Raw genomic sequence first — 18,423 nt, 5'->3', positions numbered from 1 at the left:
GCGCCTCAGCTTGGTTCCATGGAGAACTGCTTATTAATTCATTTGAATCCCACCACTGCCCAGTGCTTAGCATAATTTCTGATAGTAAGTCCTTAATTAATACTTGTTGACTGACTAACTTCTACAAAATGAGGGTTCTGGATTAGATGACCCCAAGTTTCCTTTCTAGCTCTAAGTCTTGTGATATATAAATTCCTTCTCAGTTTCTCTGGTCACCAATAGCGTGCATTTATTTACAAAATGACTACTTAGAAATAGATAAAGATATATTCTATAGCATGAAAAAGCAAAGTTAAATGATTGACTCTGTGATTGGTTCCCCAACCTGGAGGGGAGGGGTGCTTAATGGCTCTCCGTATATAGCATTACTGCTGGGAGAGAGGAAAAGCCATAGACACTCTGGATTTCAATTTTTTTTCCTTTTTAGAGAAAAGAATTCTGTAGTGGATGAGCAAATCAAATACTCTATCTGTACTCTTAGATTTAGAGACTGAGGCTGCAGAATTATTGGACTGGAGATGGGATGTTCCCCTCCATTTTCTTTCCCTTCCCTAACCATACCCATCATGACAGTTGAGCAGTACTGTTGGGGAAAAACTGATTTAACATTTGTGATTGTTACATGTTTTAGATTGAGTATATTGTTGTCCTCTGTAAATGGCCAAATCCTGTGAACAATGACAGTGTCTGTCCATCCTTCTCCAGGGAACCTGGTTCATGGAAAGATAAGAGGACTTGATTTGGAGACCAGCATTTCACCTCTTTGTAGCACTCAATTGCCATAAACAACTGACAGGCTGGGTCTGTTTCATTCTATGTAGAAGGAAGGTAGATCCTAGTTTTGCAAATCTTAAATCACTTTATAAATATGAGTCATTGCTAGGAGAAAGACTGTTTAGGATCAAACTAATTTATTTCAAACTGTAGTCTAGCAAGAGATCTTACAAGGTCCTGGTGAGGAAAGTGTGTGAGAAGGCAGTGTGGTGTGGGAGATAGAGAACAGATCCTTTTCTGAGTTCAAAACCCACTGCTGATGCATTGTGGCTATGTGACTTTGGGCAAGTCACTTAACCTCTCAGTGCCCAGGCAACCCTCTTATGACTAAGTTGCGAAACACAAGTACAAAGGCAGTTTCTTAATTGGGAGCCTTTATAGCAGTGAAAACATGGGGTGTGTGTGTGTGTAATAGTAGCCAGCAAACACCAATCTGAAAAGTTCTTGTTAGCTGCCATCATTCTGTAAGCTTCAATATTCTTTCATCATGAAATACTGATTTTTAAAATTTAATTAAAGGTGTCATGGTAGAAATGGGGATCACAGCCTAAGAGTTTAACATTAAAATGATTTGTAGATGTAATGGGTTGCATACTGAAAGTGCTAAGAAATGCTAGTTCTTTCTCATCTCTAGCCTGTGTACTTGTTCTAAACTAGGTGCCAAAGGGGAAGCTGCTTACTTAAGAACCATCCTTTTCCTTTTGCGTTATTTGAATTAGCTCTTTATTGAAAGTCATATTTAATTAAAATTTATGTCCACTAACTCTTTAAATTAGAAATCATGTTATATAACATTGTTGCAGTGGCTTGAAAATTAGCTGAGGAGGCTTTTTGATTTGCCTGGCTTATTAGAATGTAGATTAATTAAGTTTGTAATCAGATTTCAGGCATCATGTTTCAGGCCAGAGATTTTCCTTGCTTTGCAAAGAGTGTCACTCTTAGGGCAAGCTCTGCTAAACTACATTTTCATGCTTTGTTGAGAAGTGATTTCAGGTTTTGATTTCCATTATAGAATCATTAATATCTTTAATGAGAATTCTCATGGACAAGCTCTCTCATGGAAGATCATTGGGAGTATTATCATTTGAGCATTTGTTAATTGGATGAAATTGGCATATATGAGACAGCCTTTTGGGCGGATTCAAATTCAAAAGCATTATTTTATTACCTAGTGTCCATATTTTTAATCCTTTAGTTACTTAGAGGGGCAGGACCTGAGCCTGTGAACCATTGATGTAGAGAGCTTCTGGTCAACAGACTCTACCAGTGTCAATTGGTACCTCCTTTGCTCGGAGTCCATAGCCAGAGTCAGAAGCTAGATTTGAACCCATTTCTTCCTGGTTAGCTTTTTAATTCACCATGTTACTCTGCTTGTCATCACTTATCAACATGGAAAATGTACGGATTTTAGAGTTGCTCACTTTTCCTTGGCCACATTTTAAAACTAAAGTAAGAGACTTGAGAGAAGAAACAGGAAAGTGTGAGAAGGCAGTGTGGTGTGGGAGATAGTAAACAGATCCTTGTTGGGAGTTCTTTCTGAGTTCAAAACCCACTGCTGATGCATTGTGGCTGCGTGACTTGGGGCAAGTTGCTTAACCTCTCAGTGCCCAGGCGCCTCTCTCTTTTGACTTAGAGACATTGTCATGAGGGTCTTTGGACCTAAGAATTGAGCTACAGAAGAATTCCTTTAATACCCAAATGTGAATTGAGTATTTCCTCTCAACTGCAGTAGAAAGTCAGAAAAACCATGTTTTCATTTTCTTAATAAAAATTAGAATCATAATTTGAAGGATTTTTTTCTTTTTTTCCAATTTTTTATAAATTTATTTTTAGTTTTCAACATTCACTTCCATTAAGTTTTAAATTTTCTCCTCCCCCCTCCCCAAGATGGCATGCAATCTGATATAGGCCCTACTTATGCATTCCTATTAAACATTTTCACATTAGTCATGTTGTATGGATTTTTTTGTTATGAACCATTTATATTTTCACCATCAAAGAAACTAGTGGAAAGTAGTAGGAGCTCATGAAACAAAAGCCAGACTATGTCCTGAGTAACTATCTCTTGTTAGTGTCTGAGATGCTGTGCCTTTCATGATTTGGAATGCGTACAATTGTTTTTACATCAAGCTTAGACATATTGTGCCTATGGTGATTAATTGGCTCTACAAAAGCAGGATTTCAGGTGAAAAGGCATTGCAGAGGGCAATTAATTCCTTCAGAACAAAGCTGAGCTGAGCTGCAGGTGACCCAGCAGAGAGCAACAAAATCCTGCTGGCTAGGGCGGCCTGAAGCTAGAGAACAGACTCAGTCCTACTCCTACAGACAGCCTGTACAGTATGACCTTATCCATCCACAAGGATTCCCACAATTTAAATGTATGAAAATTGAAGGATTATGCTCTCAGGCTATAGGCTTGTTTCCCCACCCCTCGTACCTTCTATGTTTAAGGCACGATTTCAGATGCTGTTGAGAGATGCAACAAGATATGGACACTCCCATAGAGGATTGTTCCAGGCTCATTACTTGAGTTACCTGAATCTTTTGAATGAACAGATTCAGTGAAAATTCTGCATTCCCTTCAGTTGAAGAAGAATGAATAAGAACTAGTATTCATAGAACACTTTTAAGTTTTACCTGAGATGCTTTTATTAGCACTATATGGAAACTGAGACATAGAGAGATTAATGACTTGCCCAAGGTCACATGGCTTGTGTCTCAGGGAGAATTCACACTCAGATTTTCCTGATTCCTACCGTACCTACCCCAGTGTACGTGTAGTGGTAGAACAGTGTGTATTTCCAAGCTTGTCTAGCAAAGAGTTACAGATAATTGCAGATATAGACAGATTAAGTGAGGCTGTATTATGTATGTCAACAAGGGACCAGGAAGCCTAGCAAGTTACTAGCAATGACTAAGAACATATTGAACCAGGAACAGTACCTACAGTCTAAAAAATTAAGAGTTCCTATGAAAATAATTTTAACACAGTATAAAAAAATACTTAAATGATAAAAACTGCAATGAAGGTGTTTTCTTGAGTGTGTGTTTATAGATGCACCTTTTAAAGATTTTTTTTTCATTGCAAAAATTGGATCTACTTGTAGGGCTAGCTGGGTGGCACAGTGGATAGAGTACCAGACCTGGAATCAGGAAAACTCATCTTCTTGAGTTCAAATCCATCTGATTGGCTGTGTGACCCTGGGTTAGTCACTTAATCCTGTTTGCCTCACTTTCCTCATCTGTAAAATGAGGTAGAGAAGGAAATGGCAAACCACTCCAGTATCTTTGCCAAGAAAACCCTAAATGGGGTCATGGAGAGCTGAATATGACTGAAAAGTGACTGAACAACAACAGCAATGATCTATTTATGAAAATGTGTGCACCTGAAGACCTGGTAACATTTCTCTTCCTGGAAAGTCATTTTCTGATGTGTCATTGTGGTATGGCTGTAACCTTGTGTTGCCACAGAAAAACATTGTCCTAAGCGCACCCCACCAAGATGGAAATCATGGAATATACGACCACCATGCCAGTTGGACTCTTACTTTGAGGGCCACTTAACCTGAATTCAGAGAAGTTCATCACCAGAAGATCATCTGTATAAGGATAGCTTTGTTGTTGTTTGTTTGCTTTCTTATTTTTCTGGTTTGAGGCCATCGCACACACAGGGCGCTATCTAATACAGCTTGGGCAGGTTGTGTTCTGTGAAGGTGGAGACAGGTGCCCATAGGGATGAAGTCATGGCTCTTTTAAATATTGAAAGATAACATTTTCACTTACAAGATTAATTTCAAAGTGAGTTGATTAAATAGAAAGGCTTCCAGAGAGCTGATAACTCTCTTACCTCTAGGTTCATCCTCATGAATTGAAGCACTATCACATGATTATTGTTAATTGGGTGAAATTGGCATTTATAGAACATCCTTGGCCAAACTGAATATATTTTCTGAATATATTAAATATATACAGAGTAAGTTTATTTTGTGCTTATTCTGCATGTATTTTTTTTGTATATTCTCATAGTCATGTATGTCTTTTAATACAAGCTTGAGAGCAGGAATTATCTCCTTCCCTCCCTCCCTCCCCTCTCTTCCTTCCTACCTTCATTCCTCCCTCCCTCCCTCCCTTCCTTCTCTCCACAGTATCTGACACAGTGGCCAGCACACAGCGCACACCCAGGTGTCAATTAAATTAGCTAATTAAGACTAGCAGAAAATGAACACAGTGTGCACATTTTAAGGAAAGGGAAGGGAACAAGCATTCATGAAGTACCTACTCTGTGCTAGGCACTTTGCTAAGTGTTTTACAAATATTATCTCACTTGATCATCAAACTTGCTTTTCACACCAGGGAACCTGTCTAAATGAATATTCTCTTTTCTCTCCCCACTTTATCTCCCTAAATAGAGCTCATTAGGTGAAAATAATGTAACAGTTATTTTCATAATAGAGATTTAGACATAGCTATAATCTAGAAATTTGCTAATTATTCTTTCTGGCTATGACTTTTAGCTGATTTACATCTTTAGTCCCAAAGTGATTACTTTTAAATGTCTGTAATAGTTTTTAGGATGCAGAATTTATTTTGTTCTGAACTTAAGAAATAAAACAAGCATTTCTATAACATAGTAAAATAGAAACAAAAAGATGTTATATATGAAACTGCAAATCTAAAATGTACAACTTGCTATCCCTTTCAAATATATAATAAAGGACATAGAATTTTGACTCATTTGACTTCCCAGTCTGAATTTCTTCATATATGAAGTGACTTACCCAAAGTCACATGTAATTTGTAATAGAATTAAGGTTAGACCACTGTGCCACCTTGTCAAAAAAAGTATTAACAAATAAGAGCCTGATGGGAGGAACATGAAAGTAAATACTAATTACCTGGATCTTAAAAATCTTTTGCTGACAGCCAGTAATTACTTGGTACTTTAAGATGTGCAAAATTATTATCTATCCCTGTATTTCAGGTGATGACACCACAACTTAGAGAGGCAGAATAAATTCCCCATGGGTAATATATGTTGGGGGCAAGACTCAAATGCAGGTCTCTACATCCATCCAACTTCCTATTCTCTTTCTGCCCTCTGATGCTCTGGATGGAGGTTTTTCACTGAACTTGCCCCATATTCTATTTATACCAGATAATAGGTTAAATGTGAGGTTTTTTTTGACATGATTGTTATATTGTCAAGCATAATTTGTATCTTTGCCAGGCTCAGCAGACACTTTTGATGTCCTAAAAAACTCATAGTAATAGGAAAGAAGCTGGAGTCAACCAAAACTATAGTGTACAAAATTGCTGATCACAGATGGACGTTGTCGATTTCTTTGATTTTTAACTGTGACCTCATCTTACTATGTGATCTTTCATAATTGGTACGGAAGCATTAGGTGCACTATCATTTATGAATCCATTAGAAAATCAGGAAGAGAAAAACAAGGATTTTTTTTCTGACTCTTTAAAATTGGATTTTCCATGTCTGGAGCAGTAGACATTGCTTTCCTTTGCAAAAGGGCTCCTATGCCCAAAGGAGAGATCCGTCCCAGACTGAAAGGAAACAGATTCAGAAGAGACTAGCCCTGCACTCATGGTGGAAATACTTCCTTCCTGTATCAGTGGGTTCACTTTTAACATTTTTTCACGATTGAATCTGCCGTGTATCCAGTTTTTGTTTTAGAGATCACTTTGTAATAGAAATGCTTCAGGTAGTTGCTTGGCTTGTAGACTCCTAGAAGCCATTGTACAGACTTTTAAAATATTGCCTTTGTGTTAATGAAGCTATTCGAGCTTAGTTGGTATGTTTTGATTGTTCTCACAAAACTTCAAGGCCACATTAAAACAAAAAATCCATGGAGTCAGCATGGTACAGGAACATGGTACAGACTGCTGGATCTGGAGTCAGGAGGACTTGAGTTCCCTGCCACTTGGCACCTCGGTAATCTTAGGCAGGTTGTTTTATTTTTTTTGCCTGTTTCCTCATCTGTAAAATGAGGATATTGGACTTGATGATCTCTAAAGTTCCTTCCAGCCCTAATTCTCTGATCTTATTAAGTTGTGTAACAGGAATGTTCCAGTTGCTACCTCATGGGGGGGGGGGCGGGGGGGCAGGGCAGGGTGTGTTTAGCCAACATCTTTTCCCTGCTTTGATTTCTTCAGCAGTTAAGATGAGCACCAAAACTCGTGGAACAAAATAAAAGCGGGGGCGGGGGGGGGCAGGAATTCCAAAAAGAAAAATGGTTTTAGGGCTTCTAGTTGTAATCCTATTTCATTGCTTGATAAAATTGTGATTCTGGAGGTTTTCTTCCAGTTTCTTTTTAATAATAGATTTTTATTGATCTCATTTCCTTTTACATCATCTAGATTTCTCCCCATAACCATACACCCACTCCCATTCCTAGAGAGCCATTCCTTATAAAACTTTTTTTTTTTTTAAAGAGGAATGAGAGGATAAAAAATCAGCAAAGCTGGTCACATTAGGAAAAAAAACTTTCATGTTCCATGTCTGTTGCCTCCGTTTTCCTTGCCCCCACCTCTGCAAAGGGTGAAGGAGAAATGCCTTCTACCTCATACCAGCCAACCTTGTTCTCTATACATGGCTGTTTCCTTCATTGAAATTGTTTCAGTCTTTGGGTACATTGTTTTCCCGGGTCATCATATTTGCCTTTGTATCAGTTCATGTAAGTCTTTATATGCCTTTCTTTCTTGTAGTACAGTAGTATCCCCTTGTATTGATGGACTGGTTTGTTCTGTCATTTCCCAACTGAAAGGGTATCTGTCTACTTTGTTTCCCGTTCATCACTACTACAAAAAGTGCTAATGTGCATATCTTGGTATATATAACAGCTTTTTTCCCCATCCTTTTGTAATCTTTGTCTCTCTGGACCATCTTAAAAATCAGTATGTTATTTCTTATAAAATTGTGTGGTAATATTCTGTATGTATTTGTTTGACAAGCCCTCTCCCCATCAGGACTTTCTTTCTTTCTACTTCTTCCTCTGGCTTTCTCAAATGCCAAGGTGAGTATCCAAATGCCGCCATTTCACTGTCATTGGATAATGAGGCTAAGCCTCAGAAATACTGGCACATCTGTTCCTTTTTGTGGCCATTAGTTTTCCTTCCATTTCCATCTCTAAATGCTTTGGGGAGTAATCTGGTTTATTTAAGTCTCTCACTAAGGTTTCTGCTTTCTTGTTTTCCCCTCCCACTGCTGTCTGATGTTTATGAGTTGATACTGCTCTTAATTTCCTTCAGGACCATCCTGCTTCAGAATGTTTAGCCAGTGAGCTTGACTACCACATCTTTCTCTACTTGGCAAAGAAAACAAATATTTTGTGGTTGAGGCACTTTCTGTTTTTCAGTCTTTTACTCAGAACAGCCCTGTGAGTTAGTTAGGTATTGCAGATATTGTTAACACCCATTTTACAGGTAAGGAAATTGATGTGCAGAACAATTGAATAACTTTTCCAAGATCATATAGCTAGTCAGTGTCAGAGCTGGGATTTGAACCCAAGGCACCAGACTCCATTTCTAGCAGTCTTTCAGAGATTGAAAGCAGTGAAAAAAAATTTTTTTGGCAGCTGCTTCATCTCAGTTCTTTAAAAAAGAAATTTTAATTGTGTTGAAGTTTTGTAGCTAAGCTGAGATTTTAGAATTAAACCTACTTTATGATCCTTTACAGAAGCATGGAGCTTAGTCCATTTTCCCATTGGGTGGGCTGTATTCAAGTTAGCAGCACCATTAGTCAACAATAGTCAGTGATAGAATGATTTATTCTTGGAACCCTGTGTGTTCCTGTTAAATCATTTATTTATGTGACCAACTTTATGATGTTGTATATACAACTGTGCTGATATCCAGACTGAGAAAACAACATCAGCCTACATTGAATACCCTGGTTTTGTAATCCTGGCGTTAATGAATACTTCTAGAAAGAAAACGTGTGATGAATTCAGCTTTCAAGTATGTTGGCATAGGAGATGAAATTCTATTTTAAATTACACTGTGTGTGTGTGTTTTCCCCTCAGTTCTAGTTCTGTTTCTGAATGCATTTCAAACGAGTTTCCATAGTGACATCTGGTGGTGGTCTGGAAATCCTGAACAGTATGTTTGGAATGAGAGGCATTCTTGCTTAATAATTCAAGATTTCGTGGTTCTTTGGAATTATTTCCTCATATTGTATTAGTTGTTTCCTCCCTACCCGCCTCCTGCCAAATGCCACCATTGTAACTTCAGAATCACAGAGCTACTTATTGGAATTTTTAATAATATAATCCTATTCGTAATAGGCTGGGTCAAATTTTTCTTTCGTGGGCATAGCATAGCCTACCTGTGATTTTCCACCATTGACACCTCCTTTCTGCGGAGAACTCTTTCTACTTTAATGATTCAGGCTTTTACTCTGCCTGGGCCTTAGGCTTCTAACTCCATTCAGCCCTGTCCAGACTCTTGCTTGAAGTCTCTGCCCAAATTTTCCATCAACTTGGTCTAACCCAGATTAGCTTCTGCCTCAGAAATGCCAGAGGAATGAATAATGAAGAGTTGCAGATAGAAACAGAAAAGAGAAGGTCAGAGAAGGAAAGCTGCAGACTTCCATAGGAAGGGGGCAAGAGATAAAGGAGGAATGCTCATAGGTGTACAAGAAGTTACATGTTTAAGATGAGATTGGCAGCAGGGTGTGTGTGTGTGTGTGTGTGTGTGTGTGTGTGTGAATGAGAGAGATACAGGGACAGTGAGACACAGAGAGAGAGAGAGAGAGAAAGGGAATTTGAGGCAGGGTCTGTATGAAAATAATAATGGAGAGTACAAGTCCAAGACAGACTGTAAATGAAAGGAGGAGTCAGGAGATAGAGGATCATGGATTGAGATGAACAGAATGGGACTAGAACTGAGGTATTCCATTCATGTCTTCTTGGTTCACAAGCTTGCAATTACCCTTGACCCTTTCCTCTCCTTCCCTAAGCAGGTCCAGTCATCGCCACCTCTCATTAATTCTGTTTCTGAAGCTTCTCCTTCCATTCATGTAGCCTTTGGGCTCTCATCAGCTCTTACCGGGACTATTTCAGTAGCCTCTATGGCTCTTGTCTCTTCTGCCTCTGGTTGGTCATCCATGAGCTGCCAAATTGATATGCCTAAAATGATGATATGATCATGTTACATCTCTTAAGATACCTTCAAGTGGCTCTCTATTCTTTCTAGGATAAAATACAGAATCCTCAGCCAGACATCTAAAGCCCTCCATATTCTACCTCCTGTGTCCCTTACTGTTTCTATTTTGTTTACTCTTTGTTCAGGTCAAACTTTATATAGCTCCGCATATGCAACATTCCACCTCACCTCCATAGCTTTTGACACATGGTTCTCTGTGCACTCTTTTACTTTCATATAATCTCTTGCTTCCCTCAAAGCACAACTCAGGTGCCACCTGGTACACAGGACCTGCCCCGATCTCTCCAGTTATAAAAGTCTTGCCTTGTCTTTCTTCTGTCTCTCTGTCTCTGTCTCTGTCTCTCTCTCTCTCTCTCTCTCTCTCTCTCTCTATTTCCCCCTGCCACCCCGCTCTCTTCCTTTCTCCCTCCCTCCCTCCCTTTCTCTCCCATTGTTTCTCTGTCTCACACACACACACACACACACACACACACACATCCATTAGTGCCATGTCCCACATACTTATATTTACTTATACTTTGTTTACCTGTGTATGTGGCACATCTTCTCAGTAGAATGTGAACTCCTTGGGTAAGGATGTAAAGTCTTTTTTTGGGTTTGTTTTTGCCTTTGTACCCCAGAACCTAGTACAGTCTTTATACATAGACACTTCACAAGTGAATGTTTATTTGTTGATGATTCTAGAACGAAAGGCAAATTTCCTAATCATTTTGTGGCTAGGAGCCTGTATGTTTCCAACTTGGAGTATATTCTTCCATGTTGGAACTAAAGATTCCTCTTACCCACCAAACTTAGGATCTTGTTAGGGCCCCCAAAGACTTCCCGTCCATAGTCTTTTAACAACCTCATCAGCCTGAGGATGTATGGGAGTGTGTATGCCGCCGCTGCTGCTGCTGTTGTCTTACATTTGCTTTTTGAGAGCCAGAGACTATTTTATTTTTTATCTCTATCTTCCCAGTGCCTGACGCATTGCTTGGCAACATAGTAGGCTCTTTTTGACTATTTCATTTTTTAAAAAAAGTTTCATCCCTCAACCCTTGTAACAAAGGTAAACCATGAAAGAAAACCAACCAACATGAGAGTCAAATCTAGGGTACGTATGGTGGTTCAAATCCTAGGCCCATGACCCCGGGCAAGTCACTTGCATGGGCCCCCCTTGGTTTCCCCTTGTGCAGTTTGAGGAAGTTGCGCTAGTTGGCCACTAAGGCTTCTTCTTACTCTAAATCAAGGGTTCTTAACCTGGGGGTGTATAAACTCACTTTAATTTTTTAAAAATATTTCAGTTTAATCAGTTTCCCCTATAATCCATTTTATTCTGTGATCCTTCACCTTTCTACTGAAACGAGAAACATGTGCTTCATTCTCTTGTCTGATAGTCTTTCCGCTATACCACAATACAGAATTTCATAAAAGATACAAAAACCCCAAGTCTTCTGATGCTCAGTGAGAGACAGATATTACATACCTGTGAATATCCATTAACATCTATTTGAATGTAGGCGTATATCTCTAATTTGAAAAAATATCAGTGAAATATACATCTTTATTTTTTTTATCAGAACTGGGTAAGATTCTGTTTCTTGGGAGCTATTGATACATATGCTAATAGCAAGCTATTTATTCAGGGTGATGAGAAGCAAAAAACAGCTGGCAACACAAGTGATTAGACAACTAATCTAATCTTCAAAAGGAGAAGAAATGGAAGTATCTACATACTGTCTTCTCAGAAAATTTCTAATACCTTCCCTGTCAAACAAATTACATGATACTGTTGAGGCCTTGGCAAAGAACTAAGACTAACGTATGTTCATTTGTTATGCTTGCATATCCTGCATTTTGATGTTTGGAAAATCTCATCTATTTCACTTGTGTCATTTTCCTTTTTTAGAGAGAGAAATAGTGCCTTTTTGTTAATGTTCTCTGAGCCCCTTAATGCAAGTGACTGGGGTGACTTTATTATGAGGAGTTACCGTGTATCGGCCTGCTTATACTCTAAAGGAACGAAGGGAAAAAGGATGATTCTCTCATTCCAGAATCATAGATTTAGAGCTGAGAGTGACTTCAGAGGACTCCTCATTCAACTCTCTCGTTTTACATATGAGGAAACTGAGGCAGAGTGAGGTTAAAGTAAGGTAAAGGGTGCTCTTTTCCTAAATCCATGACTTTCTACCACTCAGTACCATTTAGAGTCAAAAATACAAGTTGACAGGGCTAGAGTTTTGCTCTGGCACTTTTAGACCAGGGCAGATAGACCAGTTATTGTCCATGTTGGGCTCTGCTGCTTTTGAGAGGCATTGTGGAATAGTAGATTGCATGTTGGATTTGGCATCAGGAACACCTGAGTTCAAATCCTGCCTCAGATACTTACTAGTTCTGTGACCCTGGGCAAATCAGGTCACTTCCCTCAGTCCTCTCCTCTGCAGTTTGAGGAAGTTGGGCTAGTTGGCCGCTGAGGTCTCTTCTGACTCTAAATCAAGGGTTCTTAACTTGGGGCGGGGGGTCTGTGAACTTGCTTAAAATTGTTTTTTTAATAGTGAATTCAATTTAATTGATTTCCTCTACAATCCTTTGTATTTTATTCTGGGCATTTAGATTGTGAGAAGAGGTCTATATGCCAGATAGCCAGAAGAATCAAGAATACAAAAAAGGTTAAAACGCTCCGCTCTAAATTTGCTATTTCCTGATTCTTTAATCACTTTGAGCTTGTTTCACCATTTATAAAGGAGACGCTATAATACCTTTCCTTTCTTTTCTTGTTATTTAGTGTTTTCGTCCTTTCTCACTTTTTGTGACCCCATTTGGGGTTTTCTTGGCAAAGATACTGGAGTGGTTTGCCATTTCCTTCTCCAGGAAACTGAGGCAAACAGGGTTAAGTGACTTGTCCAGGGTGACACAGCCAGCAAGTGTCTGAGGCCAGATTTCAACTCAGGAAGATGAGTCTCTCTATTTTCTATACGCTGTACCACCTAGCTGTCCTTCCTTTCTTTAGAGACTGATAAGAATTAGTGAAATATCATTAAATAAGATTATACTTCTAAATAATTGTGTTTCATTCTCCCCCCTCCCATTACGTTCTTGCTTAAAAGTTAGCCATTTAACAATAAAAACTTTCTAAAAAAATTATAAAGTGGTGTATTAACTTTTTCAGGAACTGAGGCCTAATTTCAGCCATTTAGCAATTAAAATAGTCCCAAGTTCTTTTCACTATACCATGAGTACTATATCTCAGAGGGGTAGATTTGAGGGTTGGAACTGGTGAGTGTGACATGAATGATGGATCTTCCCCCAGAAGCAGGGATTCATTTTTGTGTGTGTGTGTGTGTGTGTGTGTGTGTGTGTGTGTGTGTGTGTGTGTGAGAGAGAGAGAGAGAGAGAGAGAGAGAGAGAGAGAGAAATGAAAGTCTTTGACAGTCTAGTGAAACCTTTGGATCCCATCTAAGAATAATGTTTTTAAATGCTTAAAATGCAGAGGATTATAGTAGGAACCATTGATAGTGAAATATAATTGTCAAAATATTTTTGAAAGTTTACTGACCTCTTAAATCTAGGGGTTATAATGCCCCTGCTGTACATGCGGAAAAGGATGCTGATGTGCAGAGAGTTGATAGTGCACTAAATTGGGAGACTAGCCCATTAGACCTGGAAGATGATTACTTTGTAAATTAGTAAGCAGCTTACTACACTACCAGCTGTGAGAGATAAGGATAAGGAGTCTGGTAAGGTCTTAGAATGTTGGTGGAAATGGAGCTTTTGGGAAAACAAAGAGTCAGTGAGAAGAAGGTTAGTAATCTAGCTGAGAGGCACACAAACGCCTGAGGCCAGATAGGACTGAGTACACGGTCAGGGAGCCTAGAACAAGCATATCAGGGCACACAGGGTAGCAGGCATTCAAGTAAGCAGGCCAGGTTTGGGTTCCAAGAAAGCAGCCCAGGGCAGGCCAGAACAGTTGGGTAGGGGGAGTTCCAGCAGGCAGATTGGTTTCAGAGTCCGGGAGATGAGCCGAGACAGATTGGTTCTGTTGGACATGCTTGTGACTGTTGATCATAGGAAAGAGTCTGCCTGTCCTTGGTCCTGGGATTATGCTACCTGCTGGGTCTGGGCAGGTGATGTTTCCTAGTTGTGTGCCAGCAGGCCACGTAAGGCAGGGCTTTACAGATGCCAAAGGGTTCTGAATAAAGCAGAGATAGAGGGCTAGGCCTTTCATGGAGGCCTGACAAAGATTAAAAGGATTTTTAAAAAACACCCAGTACTAATGCTGAGAAATAATGCCTTTTGCGTCAAGTTAATTTAATCATTTTGGAATTACTTGTGCTTGCTTTTATAGAGAGAGAGTACTGCCTTTTCTGAACATAATTGAAAATAATTTTAAATAACACTGAAACCTGAAAGGAAATCTTGCAGAGTACCTAAGTGACCACCTGGGATTCCTGTACCAGGATGCTGGTTGCTTTTTTAAATGTGTGTGGAGGGGGAGGGGGAAGAGGAGGCATTGACAATTTGGACCTTCAGATGTTCTTACTCTGAAGAGCTCAGGATGGTGTGGAGAGAACTTATAAACCAATTGCCTCTTTCACATATTAACCCATTAGGAGCAGGTTATAGATGCAGTGAACCGAGAGGAAAATAATGAAGATGACGTCTGCCTGTGGGGATACTGGTGCCTGTTTGACCCTCCCTGGGATACAGGGCTGTTTTCTTTGGCTTAATCATCATTCTCCCCACCTTTAAGTCTTATATATAATGCACTTTACATATAGTATCTCATTTGGTCCTATCAGTAGTATAAATATAATTAGTCCTATTTTTTCAAGTAATGAAACCATTATATTCAGTTAGGTTCTCAACTTGCCTAAGATCACAGAGCAAGTCCGTATTCTGGGCAGAATTTGAACCCAAACCCAGTACTCTTTCCAGCTGCTTCCATTCCTGCTGTGCTCTAGCTCTGGATTGATCCTCCAGACATAGAGTCTCGAGTCCTCTTAGAGTGGCGGAGGGGAGCCTCAATATGAAATTCAAATCCCAGCACCAACATTTATTAAATATGTGGACAAGAACAAATCACTTGTCCTCTCGGTTTCTGCAGGGACAGGAGTAGTGCACTTGTGATGTCCCTGGTTCAGGGAACTCTAAGTGAGGAAGCTCCCTGCACCTGTGCCAGTCACTGTACCTTCTTTTCAACATACACAGCCTGTCCCAGAAGTTTTAGTGCAGTTGAGACCTGTACTGTCTCTAGAGTTAATGTGTCCGTCCAGGACAGTGAGGGAGGTGTTTAGTGACCTGGCCTGCATCATAAAGCCAGTATGTTTCAGAGCTTGAGTACAATTCTTCCTGGTTTTGAGACTGACTCTACACAATGCCAACCTGCCTCTCACTTTGTGTCCTGTGAAATGGGGATGACTGGTTTTAGAGTTGTTCTGAGCGAGAAAAAAAAAATTTGTAAAGCAAAATTTGCAGCGTATCTCTAAGTAATTATCGTCAGGATATATGTCCTCTCAGGCTTTTTTCAACTTTCATTCTTGTCTAGTGTGTGGTCCCCTACTTGAAGATTTCCATCCTCTAATATAGGTACATTACTGCATTTATTAATATCCCTATCATTAGGAAAGGCTAGGATGTTTTATGATGGCATGTTAATTATATTCTATTCAGGGTTCCTTGTTGGGGTTCCACCTACTGCAGAGTTGGTGTACCAAATGAAAACCTACAAAGGCTGCCCTGCTCTCTTCCCTCTACTTTCTTTCTCCCAGCCCCAAGCAATAAACACATTTGTGATCCATTTGTAAAACCATCCCATTGTGAAACTTTTTTGAAGTGGTGAGTAAAGGTCACTGGCTGACTTTGTTAATGGTGTTTAATGTTTCTTCTCTGATTTCTCTCCAGGTGTCATAGAGACTGCCGAAAAGTTGGACCGTGAGACTGTCTCCCATTACTGGCTAACAGTCTTTGCAACAGACCAGGGTGTTGTACCTCTTTCATCATTCACCGAGATCTATATCGAAGTCGAGGATGTTAATGACAATGCACCCCAGACATCGGAGCCGGTTTATTATCCAGAAGTCATGGAAAATTCGCCCAAGGATGTATCTGTTGTGCAGATTGAGGCTTTTGATCCAGATTCTAGCTCCAGTGACAAGCTGACCTACAAAATAACGAGTGGAAATCCACAAGGCTTTTTTTCAATACATCCCAAAACAGGTATGTACAGACAGTGATTTTAAACTCATTTTTATGCAGTGCCATAAAAGTAGAAAGTGCTCTTTTGTGCATTATCTCAGTATTCACAGTAAGCATCTCTGATGGACGCCAAGTAAGTCTTGTTCACTTTTTTAATGGCAGAGGAAATTGCGATTCAGAGGGGTTAAATTATTGACCTCAGTCTTAGGGCCATCGGGAGTAGGACTCGAACCTTGATTGTCTGCTTTATTGTTCCTTGCTTTTCCTGTCATTGGCCACTGCAAGGCAGAGTAGAAAGAAGGGGGATAAACTTGAATTTACTTACAGGAAACTTTAAGATCACAAAGAACTTTGTGTTGGGGTGTGATCAGAGAGGGAAGCAGAGAGATTTGGCAGTCACAGGGATCTTGCAGTGACAATTGACAGTTTCATCATTTTCTTGAATACTCAAGTGCCACTCTTTCTGTAAAGCTATTTTATAACATTTCTTATTAGGGGAATTGTACTTTCAGATGAAAACATTTTATCTTCTGGCTTGGAGATGGTTGCTATTTGTAGAATTTATCTCTAATAGGAAGGGTATTACCAGAAGAATTGAGAGGCAGCATGAGGTGGGTACCAAGCCAGACTTGGAGTCAGGGAGTCCTGGGGTCAAGTTCTTCTTTTAACCCTCATTGACTTTGTAACTCTAGGCAAATCATATAACTTCTCCATGTCCTGAGCAGCTAAGAATCTAAGTTGCAGAGTAGAATAAGTGAAAATTTCCTCATCATCATTGCTTATACCAATGAACTCAAAGATCCAGCCTCTATCCCCTAGAGGAAGTGTGTCTAACTTGGTCACGGTGTTGCCCTTCAGATTTTGTTGGTTTTACTCTTACAAAGGGTTTGCACGTCAGCTCACAGTGGGCTACAGAACCTCCTCCTTTTTGCACCATCAGCATAGATTTGGGGGTGAGAAAAGGGGGAGAAAGACGTCCAACTACAGCTCTTGTGCTGTTTATCACCCATCTATCCAGAAACATTAACCACACACTGTGATATGACAGTGGATATCACAGTTTATTTGTAGAAATAAGGGGACAAAACTAGTTAGCAGATTAATTACCTTCAGTAGATCTAAGCACTGAACAGCTTGGTTGGCCTCACTGTTAGAATCCACATGGCATCATCTCCTGTCTTTCAGTGAGCCTTATGCATCCTCCCAGTAGGTCAGGATATGAAAGACGATGTTTGTTTAAAAGTCCTTGCCACATTCTTCCGAGCCCTTCGGAGTACGACATGTGAAAACGTCTGATTGAGATGTACAAGCAGTCTGTTGCCATTTAATTTGACTATTTACTTTTCATAGACACAGGAGGCTTTTGCAAAGTCTGCTTACTTTGCAGACTCATTCAGGGAAGCAAGATGTCAGAAGTAGAAGGTATCTTACAGCGAGAGGAAGCAGATCATAATGGAATTAGAAGAATAAGCATTTGTAGAGTACCTACTATGTGCCAGGCCCTGTGTTGAGTGATTTGCAAATATTATCTCATTTGATCTTCACAATAACTCTATGAGGTAGGCGCTGTTATTATCCCCATGTTACAGTTGAGGAAACTGAGGCAAGCAGATGTTATGCAACTTACCCAGGGTCACACAGCTAGTAAGTGTTTAATTTGAACTCAGATCTTTCTGACTCTTGGTGCAGCACTCTGTCCACTATACCACCTAGGTGCCGGTATGGAGAGGTCAGTGAATTTGGAGACAGACATACACACACACACACACACACACACACACACACACACACACACAGAAGGAGGGGGGAGGGAGAGAGAGCACATAGTACTGTACAGTAAAGTTAACAGGGGTTTTTTGGAGTGCTAATTTCTTTTAGAATTCTTTTATAAAGTTGAATTTTATATAATGTGAATTTAACTAAAGTGAGAACTCTCTGCATGTGAATAATTGATATTAGTACAACATCCTTTTCCATGTTGCCTGTGTCTCTCTGGGAAGATCCTAAATTCAGATTTGGTGCATGTTTAATAGTTTCATCTGAAAATATGGATAGCTTACCTAACATTAGAGTTGACTATTTCTTATATTGCCTGACTCATTTAGTTGTAACCTGTGAGTTAAACTCAGGGTTGCATATTCCCCAAAGCTTTGTTCCAACCTAGTTCTTAAAATGCCAAGTACAAGCAGCATAGATCAGGAGTATTTTCTACAACTTTTTTCTGGGAAGTTTTTTCCCCCTTTTATTAGATTTTAATTCATTGTTATTTAAAATTAAAACCAAAAACCACAGTAG

General features: G+C 39.6%; 1 protein-coding gene across 1 annotated transcript in view; it reads left to right on the top strand.

The window, feature by feature from the left end:
• FAT1 (FAT atypical cadherin 1) overlaps positions 1–18,423 on the top strand; it is a 160,873-nt gene that overhangs the window by 47,774 nt on the left and 94,676 nt on the right. Inside the window, 1 exon segment of the mRNA XM_036765408.1 lies at positions 15,835–16,149. Coding sequence (XP_036621303.1) covers positions 15,835–16,149 — 315 coding nt within the window.

The sequence above is a fragment of the Trichosurus vulpecula genome, chromosome 6, assembly GCF_011100635.1.
Source record: "Trichosurus vulpecula isolate mTriVul1 chromosome 6, mTriVul1.pri, whole genome shotgun sequence".
NCBI classification, from domain to species: Eukaryota; Metazoa; Chordata; class Mammalia; order Diprotodontia; family Phalangeridae; genus Trichosurus; species Trichosurus vulpecula.
The sequence above is the reverse complement of the archived record's forward strand: the minus strand, read 5'-3'. Positions and strand labels throughout refer to the sequence as shown.